This window comes from Anneissia japonica, unplaced genomic scaffold (genome assembly GCF_011630105.1).
Source record: "Anneissia japonica isolate Jap-2015-1 unplaced genomic scaffold, ASM1163010v1 scaffold250_len512249_cov173, whole genome shotgun sequence".
Taxonomy (NCBI): domain Eukaryota; kingdom Metazoa; phylum Echinodermata; class Crinoidea; order Comatulida; family Comatulidae; genus Anneissia; species Anneissia japonica.
In genome coordinates, this window is record NW_022687603.1 from 277673 (window position 1) to 288792 (window position 11120).

Genomic DNA, 11120 nt, shown 5'->3' on the forward strand with positions numbered 1-11120 from the left:
AGATGTGTATAAGAGAGAAGGAGTACTGTAGGCCTACACTCGAGACGCTAAAGTCCTTGATTAAATCAAAATTGTCACACATAGTATTCCCGGATTATATCCGATATTGTAGACCTTTAGTTGTACCACAGACGTGGTTACCAGGGGATTGTACAAGCAAGGAGGTAGGAACTTACAGTTTTGTGCGGTGACATTAATGCGACTTGTGCCCATAGCAATAAGTACCGTTAAAATAATCCATTTTACTTGACTTGCATTCCACCACCAGCGCATTTCCAGTGCAAGTTGTCAAATTCCAAGTAGTTTTACGTATAAATTCCGAGTACAGTAGTTTTCACTATAGATACAAGTTACGATCTACCCGGTGTATTTCTATTCAAACCAGAAGATGTTAACTCGTTGAGCGTGAATCACATAAATGAACTCCGGACGGATTGTCTACCACAATAGAATTACAGGAGTGTATTTGGTGTGGCAATCGTAATCCACCTCTCTTGTCCGAGCTCAGCAAACCAAGGTCATCCTTCATGGACAGGTATAAACAGAAATACCATTTCCTGAATAATCAAAGATCCAATCAAATCAAACACTGTGTCACGGTTCAGTTTGACCTCGTTGGTTACCGGACTCTTCATAACAACGACCGACAACAGATACAGCACATTATATTATATTATTATTATAGTACAGTACAGTAACTGTATTATACAGTATTACATATTCTAGTATGTGATGTGATGTTTTGAAGCGGCATTTTTTGATGTGTCGTGTCTTGATGTGGTGTGATGGTATGGGAGGTGAGGTGATGTGATGTGTTGTATTGCGATCTTTTGTGGTGTCGTGACGTGGTATATGATGCGGTGTGATGTAGGCCCTAATGTATTGTGTGTCGTGATGTATGATGCGGTGTGATGGTATGCGAGGTGATGTGATGTGGTGTGATGCGTTGTAGAGCGATGTTTTGTGATGTCGTGATGTTTGATGTGGTATGTGAAAAGCGATGTTTTGTGATGTGATGTCTAATGCCGTATGATATGATGTGGTATGGTGTGATGAGATGTCTTGTAAAGAGATTGTTTGTGATGTGTCGTGATGTCTGATGGTGTGATGGTATGTAAAGTGATGTGAGGCGGTGTGACGTTGTAAAGCGATGTTTTGTGATGTCGTGATGTATGATGTGTTGTGATGGTATGCGAGGTGATGTGGTGTGACTTGTCGTGACTGTGTTTGAATTTGTGCTTTGGCAACTTTGGTTACGTGAATCGTAATACACTTTCTTTTTTCTACAATTCTGTACATTCCAGTACAGTGCATACTGCCGTACAATTAAATAATTTTTTGATTAAAAGGTGTGTAAACTAAGAACAAAATAAGAATATTTTGAGCCTGAAGGCCAAAAAATAAGAACACTGAGCCTGGGCAAAATTTTACTGGTTCTTATAAAAAAAAAGTGTGTATGTTGCCATGTGTTGTTTATTTTTATACCTGTTTTAATGTGCCTTGTTATTTGGTGTAATATATTAGGTATGAACGGGAACAGATAGGCTAAGTAGGCTACAAATGGGTGTAATGTGATGTGGTGAGATGTTGTGATGTAGTACAGTACGTGTTGTGATTTGGTTTTGTGTGTGGTGTGATGTAATGTGGTGTGATGTAATGTAATGTGATTATTATATAATAATAATAATAATAATAATAATAATAATAATAATGAGATCTGATGAGTTGTGTTATAACCATAGAGCTATTAAATTCTTATTATATCTCTATGGTTATAACATTATGTAGTGTAGTACGTTCTAGGGTATTACAAATGTACATATTGCAGTGTCGTATTGTTTAGTGAAATTTATTCAACGATTGCCATACCCAGTCTGTACCGTTACTTTTTACGTACGGTAGTCATACAAGACTCAGATTGGACAAATAAGAACTTTTCCGATTTCCAGTACGGTATTACCAGTATCATCATTGCTATTAAGAGGTCAAGTTATCAGACAAGATTAAGTTTGCTTTTTAGCTGGTCGGTTTGCGTTACAAGAAAGCCTATCTGTACGGTTAATAATATTAATTAGGTAAACCAGTGCATTGCCCTCTACGTACCCTCTAACGAGAGAAAGAGGGGGAGAGATAGCGATTGAAAAAGTAAAGGGATAGACTAAAAATAGAGCGAGAAAAGAAAGATTACATATTATAGTGAAACTTCAGTTGAGATAGGCTAAACAAATCAGTGAAACTTAAGATCGAGTTTCTCAAATTTTTCACTATTTTAAGAATAAAACTCACTCTTTAAAGTTTTTTTTTCTCTCGAGAAAGAGTGAAATTGAAAGACCTCTAGTCGCTCTTTAGATTGAACTTTATTTTTTAGTGCAGTGGCGTACCTAAAAGTCTTGAAATGGGGGTACTTTTAGTAGTTGTAAACGTAACAATAGTTAACAACAAACTAATAACATATAAAACTGTGCAATTTATTTCCAAGTGAAAAACGTATGCTAGATAAAAAAACACTTGAGGTGTAGATCGGCAAACAAAGAATATACAAGTTGAAACAATAAAGAAGTACTGTTTATCAAAAGGTGTAATTCAACGGAGTACCCAAAGGTTCAGATAGTTGTGATATATATGGCATCACCAATCACTCCCTATGACCAATAGGAATTGAGAATTACAGTGGCCTTATTTTATGCCAGGGGAGTGACTACATTCCAAAATAATGCAGACTGCTTAATCAATGTATTTATTATCTTTAAGGGGGTCTTAGGTAGCTGTCTAAACGACCGTACCATGTGAAGATATATGAGGTCGTTGGACTTTATATACAAAGATGGTTAAATAGTTAAAGTTAAAATAAAGTGAAAATTCTCTAAAAATACACACACCATGTTTGATAATAGTGGTATGAAACTGCTACATACTAATGGGGGAGAAGGTGGTGGGTGGGGGATCGATGATCGGTTGAGTGGAGCTAATTCGCAAAATAAGGTAATTTTAGGTGATTTTTAACTACTTGACGTGATTTTTGTTTAGGGGTGGGGGAGAGTGGGGAGGCACGAGTAATTTTTTGGAGGGGCGTGCACCCCCACCCCTAGATACGCCACTGTTTTAATGTATGCGCATCATTAAAGAAAATTATCCAAACTAATGTTAATGCTAAAGAAAATAATAAACATATCACTTCACTAACGTGCCTGCAAATAAATTAACACTTCCATAATCTTATTAATAATAACAGCCAGTTCAGTGCAAATGTTCAATGTATTGATCATAGCATCATAGACAATCCGATGATCGTACCTTGAGTATTGTGATATTATTTTGACTACGGTATAATGTTTGGCAAACAAGGAACATACTTTTGTTTGTGTCTCCTAAACCCGACCGACCAAAAACGTATTTTGAGTCAGCTTCTTTCAAAAACAAACATTTTACCTCATTTGTATGGTAGTAAGTATTAATTAATCGATATGATACCTTAACCATGCATTCCTAATTAAAAGTTCACCAACCAAAATGCATAAGATAATTACCGGCTAATGGTTGTCGATGAACTCTATAGTATTAGACCTAGGACTGTAATTAAAAAAATCGCCCACGACTCAGCTGACCGACCTTGATATCAAAAATGACACTGTGCTTGTGCAAAACAACCATTCTAATTTTAGCCTGATGTACAGTATATATCTGTATAATTCCTGAAATAAAATTTGATGTGAGTTAAGGAATAGCAAGTTCAGTTTATGTGACTACGTCCAACAAAGAAAACAATTATACATAGACATATGCTAAAATAAACAATAGGGCTAATTATGTGCCATTTGTGAATGAGCCTGCTAAGTCAAGCCTCCCCTTCCCCACCGGCAGAGCTCGTAGGGTATATAGTCTGACCAAAAAAAAATAAATAAAAATAGTCCTACACGAAGTCAAAACATGCCTTCACAGTCGTAGAGTGAAATTTCCGGCCATCCAGAGTTCCCTATATTAAAAAATGGCAGGTGACACCGCTCCTCAGGCATTCGAGCCCAAGCCCTCTGTCGGACAGATTCTGTCTCTTATACACATCTAGATGTGCCAGAAAATGTATACTAGAACCGCCACTGCTGCTAAGGTCCTATGAAATGACAACCGTAACGTACAAAGTCGTATGTTGTTTATGGGACATGTGCGTATTTTCTGGCGCTGTCTATTGAATAATACGTTACGGTTACAGTATTAAGTTGATTGACATTCCGGTAAGGTTACATAATGGAATCTTTGGAGTGCAGACTTTAAATTGGTTTTGGATCATAATGCATTGTAAATATTTGAATGAATGGCATGTTATGGATTTGTTAATTAAATACTGTATTGATTTACAATCATTATTAATGCTGGACGTCTCTGCAACTGGTCTCAAGCATTGGAACTCCCTCCTACAGGTATTAAGGAACTCTTTATCTGTTCACAATTTCAAAAAGAATATGAAAACCTACTTTTTTCAAACTATGATCTTATAATTTTTTCTAGAAAAAGGCGCTTCACCAATTGATTTTACCATACCATACCATACCATAGCACGTTTTACATTTCACACCATTTTCCGCTACGGATTTTTGCTATACACTGCAGTTATAAGTAAGTAACGTTATTGCTTCTCTTTTATAACAGAGGCACAACCGTAAAAGATGTGCAACAATTAGAAAGTCAGTATAAACTTAATCAATGTGGAAACTTTACTCGTAATACCGTATATAATTAATAGAGTTTATACAATTTGTAATGGATTTCTAAATGATAAATGAAAGATGGTATTGAATTTCAGGGGAGCTTGATGTGAATTATTCCCAAAACATATGTAAATCCTTGTGCTCCTCTTTAAGTTGGTATAATAGTAAATTTCAAATGTTATTTAGTCTGGTACAATCAAATGCAAATGATTGTTGGGTTCCTTTGTCGCATAGTTACATAATAAGCATAAGCCTAAATTTTGAGGTGACAAGATTCCTTTCTTCCTTCAAGAGGTAGTGAGTTAGAGCGAGCTTTAAATTTTGAACTTGATCAATGAAAGTTACACTTTCCTAATAAATACTTCTCCATTTTAGGTTAATTTTATATCTTTTGTAATGTTTTAAAGATGATTTACTTTAAGCATTATTATACCAACATTATGTTATCTTTTTTAATGCTTTTGTTTCAAGCCATTAAGCCATTATGTACAATATTCAATAATAAATAATATTTTTAGATCGAATTTATTTAAAATGGACTCAAAGAAGCCATTTCCAACTCAGTTTTCTTTAAGCGCAAAGAGAGCCCTAAATAATAACTCAACTAAATAATAATCTTGGCCAGCGTTGTTCTTCTACATTTTTAGTCTATAGAAGTAAGTTAATAATCTTTCTGATTAAATAGATATAATTGTTTGCCAGCCAAGTTCACCATACAAGGCTCTTTACGACATTTCTGGGTGCTTTTTTTTTTATAGGTATCTGGCCATTTGGTATTGTCAATTTTATTTTGTTTTTAAATAGATGCTTTGTTACCGGAAAACCATATGCTACTTGCATAATTTATAGTTATGGTATTCCAATCGCTTTCCAAAGAATATCCCCGTAATATTTTCTGTTAAAAGCTATTTTAAAAATTAATATATAGAATAATGTACGTTTCTTTATTATTATTATTATTATTATTATTATTATTATTATTATTATTATTATTATTATTATTATTTTTATTTTTTATTTTTTTATTATTATCTTTTGTTATGGTTTCCTTTTAATCATCATTGGTCTTTGTAAAGGAGATTAAACCTGACTAGAGAAATCTATATTTAACCTCTTATTGCCATGTTGTATTATATCATATTTTATTTTATTGGCAATAAAGTTGAATGTTGATGATGTAGGCAAGCTAATGGCCTCTCTATTTGGTGCGGGCGCCCCAGTCCCCATTCAATATATCCGAAGCAAAACAAAATCACACTCAAGTAGTTATAAGAATGACCTATCACCATTTTTTGCGAGCTGGCGCCCCCTCAATAATCATCGACCCCCTCCTTCGTGCTTCTACCTTCCACCCCATGACATGGGATGGCACACGACCCATCTTGCACCTCCCCCGGATTTACCTTTTCAGTCATCTTTAACTGCCAGATGACAACATAGTGTCTTCCCTAGAGGGCCATAGACACAAAAACGCAGTAGTATTTATGAAAACATGTAGAATGTCAGTAACTTATTTGATGTGAATGTAATTGACATTAAACATCTCGATCATTGATTAGGTACACCTTGTGTCCCAGGGGCCAGATTGCGTGTATACAATGTGTAATAAAGTTAAAACACAATTTATAAGAGTAAAAAAAATATAGAAAAACGTCAAAAAGGTAATAATTTAAAGATTTAAATGGAAAACTATGGATTTCAAGGGAGAAGCACTATCTCGAAAATCAATTTACTGATGCTTGATGAATATTAAAAAAGAATGACATTGGACTCTTAGATAGCCTATTTGTTTTAGCTTTAAGTTCAGAGTTGTGATGAGCATTACGTCAGTTTCTTCCATGAGATTTAAGTCTGGTAGTATTAAAATATCATTAAAATGCGTAAATATTTTAGAAAATTTGCGACAGTGCTCCTCCCTTCTATCGGCAAGCTGAGTTACTAGATTGCATCTATTTAAGGCGGCATTATAATCGGTGAAAGATGTACCAAGTATGGTGCGACACGCCCTTTTTTGAACGGACTCCATCAAATTACCGATATTCACTGTATGGCCACTATACCAGACAACGTCAGAATACTCCAGTCACAATGATGAATATCAGTTGTATAATAGATAGTGATATCAAATTGATAAATTAAAAACTGCACTAGAACAATGCTTCACACATATTCCAGAATAAATTCACCCTGATGAAAGTAAATTTTCTCTCAAGAACAAGTGAAATTGAAAGATGCAGGCATACTTAGACTGAATTTCACTATTTTTCATTTAGAGACTATAATAACGTATTGTATTTCCAATAGCTGTCACCAAAGAATATAGATGGCTATATTCTTTTTTTGTGATCAAGTGCTCTTACCTTTAATTATGTTATGCAAACTATTAATATTACTCATTGATGGACTAAATTAATTACATATCGCATTCAACGCTAATAAGGGACAGACAATGTATTTCAAGCGATAACACTGGCTGTATAATGTTTTATACTTTCATGATTACTTCAAATACTCACACCATGGAGGAAATAGTTTAGAGGAACTAATTCCCCCATGCTCACACCATTTGTAATTTGAAGGCAAACACACATTTTATGGCTTATTTAAATAGTAGGCACCAACTTCAACTTAACAGTAGGCACCAACACTTTAACTTAATAAAAAAAATACTAAATTAAATAAAATTATATATAGTCATTGTTAAGCGCTTTGGGGCTTTTATTAGGGTAAGGCGCTATATTAATCTAAATTATTATTATTATTATTATTTATTATTAATTAATAATTCAACATTTACTGTAATCTACACTCATATTTACAGGCTTAGATAATGGTACACGGATTGATTAATAGGCCTACTGAAATTTTAGAACATTAAAAATTATTAATTATTTTAAATATTATCGGTATTAAAATTAACTCTCTCAATTTATCAAGACAGATTAAAACGCATCAGTGACTTATCGGCGTGTCTTGTTATGAGGTACAAATTAATTATTTTATACCGGTACTTCCATAGTTTTTCTACCGTTATTATGGCATCTCTATTTGATTGCGTTTTCTATTTTCATATATTTTATAAAATGTGTTGTATTTCTTTTACATTCAAAAGATACCGTAACAGGATTGAACGGAGGTCATATAAACCAGCTAGTTTTTATGATTAGGAAGTTTATATTTGTAGTCATGAGATAAAATTTAGGTGTTTAAAGGGATTTAAATTATACAATATGAGTTTGGAAAGTAATTCAAACACCAGGTATAAGTTGCTCGTAATGTGGTGTAATCCCGTTGTAAGGCTACAGGAGCAGCGACGTTAACTCTTACGTGTATGGTTTTCTTTCTCTGTACTGTATTGTTGATCTCAAGGTTATTTTGTCGTTTAGTTAATTTTAGATAATGGTACACGTATTGATTAATAGGCCTACTGAAATTTTAGAACATTAAAAAATATTAATTACTTTAAATATTATCGGTATTAAAATTAACTCTCTCAATTTTATCAAGACAGATTAAAACGCAGCAGTGACTTATTGGAGTGTCTTGTTATGAGGTACAAAATAATTATTTTATACCGGTACTTCCATAGTTTTTCTACCGTTATTATGGCATCTCTATTTGATTACGTTTTCTATTTTCATATATTTTATAAAATGTGTTGTATTTATTTTACATTCAAAAGATACCGTAACAGGATTGAACGGAGGTCATATAAACCAGTTAGTTTTTATGATTAGGAAGTTTATATTTGTAGTCATGAGATAAAATTTAGGTGTTTAAAGGGATTTAAATTATACAATATGAGTTTGGAAAGTAATTCAAACACCAGGTATAAGTTGCTCGTAATGTGGTGTAATCCCGTTGTAAGGCTACAGGAGCAGCGACGTTAACTCTTACGTGTATGGTTTTCTTTCTCTGTACTGTATTGTTGATCTCAAGGTTATTTTGTCGTTTAGTTAATTTTTATAAAGTTGACATGCAATGTAAGCCTACTTCTATGCTTCTTGCTGTTTTCTCAGGCGCCTATGAAATGCTATATAATTCATATCTGTTGAAATTCAGAACAACATATTTTTGTATCCTGCTGGGGAAGAATTTAAGGTCTTAGCTATCATTGTTTGAATGCCTACACTGCGATCACTCAGTCAATATGGAATTCATAAAACCAATACTAGACTATTCGTGAGGAATAATAATATGTGTATCAAAGACTGATCCGACGCGTTTCGCTTCCTTGCTTATTACGTACATTGGCTTCGCAAACAATGTTGTGTATTGATATACTATAATACGTAACTGTCTGTGTCTGGTAGTCTGAAAAAAAAAATGAAATTGATAGTTTAGAAGTAAAATAAGTTAACTTCCAGTAAAACTACGGGCAAATTAAATTATAAACTTTTTTAACACAGTTTCGTAGATCCTAGCCTGGGTTCGAGGCCCTAATTTTGGGTTACTCACTCTTATTGCACTTAGTGCGCGCCATACCTAATTTAAATGGCGTCCCATACTCGATTTCTTTTTTTTCGGATTATTCCGTCTCTAAATTAACTTTCTCGTTGGTGGCGCTGTCCAGAATGAGAAATATAATAAAAAAAATAAGAGACTAGGTGGCAAGTCTAAGTAGATCCTTGCCATTTGATTGATGGATTATATCACGTGTGTTGCGTCGCACTTTGTAATATTATCGCACTTTGTAATACCGGTAACAGTCGCACTTTGTAATAAAGTCTGTCGCACTTTCTAATGTCTGTACACTTTGTAATAAGTGGGCTGTCGTACTCTGTAATAATTTAATTATTGGCTTATATAACATGGCTAAATACTGGCGTTAATCTTTCTAAATCGGTAGGTACTGGTTGTATCTTATGATCCAATGATTAATTTAAATAATATACTTGTCTTGTGATGTGATATCTTGCCTAAAACCCAAAATGCCTGAAAACAGAAAACACAAGCAAACCAGATTAACAGTTACTATACAATATATAGGGTATTTTTTATTTATTTTTTTATTTATTTTTTTTTTCAATAAAAAAAAATTAATGAACTTTATACTGTACCTTGTGTTTTTATATTTGTTGTCATGTCCTCTGAATGCTTTACTGTACGACTCTTTATGTGTGTGACTGTATGCACTACTATCAAGACAGGACGCGTATTTAAGTATTTTTTGACACACGTACAAAAATAACAAATTACAAATAACAAGTGCCTCCCTCACCAACTTTTTTAAAAACCCCGGACGGGAAACAAGTATTTTTTGTTACTTGGCCTTATCTGTCACACTTTGTAATATAATGAGCTGCCGCACGTTGTGAAAAAAACCAAAAACTCTGTCACACTTTGTAATAAAACGAGATCCGTGTTATATTCTATAGATTATGATAACTTCTCCTTCGCCTCATGGGATCGAACTTGATTTCCCCCTGTTTCGTATTATAGCCTATCATCTCTACGTAGATGGGATGACTCCAATCTCACTAGACCCCACCCCTAGATCTAGTGGGATTGATGGGTGTCAGGTCAAAGTCCAGAAGGGGTCCAACTTGACAGTTCAATTATTACAAAGTGTGTCGGTGCTGGTCTACACCATTAAAAAATAGGACAAAATTCCATTTCCGTTCATTCACTTTTAATTCCTAAAGATCAAATACTGAATAGATTCATGATTCAAGATTCATATATTGACTTGTCCATAAAATACAAATGTATATTAAAATAATTTTTTTAAATACATACATTGCCTAGTACAATTTAAAATACAGTATAATAAAATATTAAGTAAAACACGAAATACATAAAATACGTTAAATTATTCAGTGTTAAATAGATATTAAGAATCATTGTAAAAACATTATAAAAGATCCGATGTGAGGACAATCATTAAAAAAAGTAGAAAATGGAAAAAAAAAACATTCACGGCCATAATATCATTACAAAAAAAAAGAAAGATTAAAAACTGGACTATTACTTATGCCACGGTCTACACGGCATTCGCTGCGCAAACCGTCTAAATTCTGTACTTTTTAATTTATCAACGTTTGTTTATAGTGTATCTAGGTTTGTAACAAATCCCTTATATTCTGGACAGCGCCATCAATGAGCAAGAAGCTCATTTGGAGACATAAGTTGAATATAAAAAGAAATCGAGTATGGAACGCCAAATACATAAGGTATGGCGCACACTAAACGCAATGAAGGGTGAGTAACCCAAAATTATGGCATGGAACCCAGGCTGTGTACCGCATGATATCGATCTCTTGGGCCTTCAAGTAAATAGTGCTTAAGATACCTCGTATTAAATACGTTGAAATTAGTTACTGTTACTAGGGCTACAAATTGGATGCACCTCTTTGGTTCTCTGAACTTCGTATTTAAAATAAACGTGAAAGATGATTTTCATGATCCCTATAGTAT

The 11120-nt window shown here is 33.8% G+C and overlaps 1 protein-coding gene across 1 annotated transcript in view; it reads right to left on the bottom strand.

Moving 5' to 3' along the window:
* LOC117120284 overlaps window positions 1–544 on the bottom strand; it is a 53833-nt gene extending 53289 nt beyond the window's left edge. The window contains exon 1 of the mRNA XM_033265297.1: window positions 177–544. Within this exon, the coding sequence (XP_033121188.1) occupies window positions 177–273 (97 nt within the window). The 5' untranslated portion in view covers window positions 274–544. The remainder of the gene's footprint in view (window positions 1–176) is intronic.
* Between the last annotated feature and the right edge of the window lie 10576 nt (window positions 545–11120).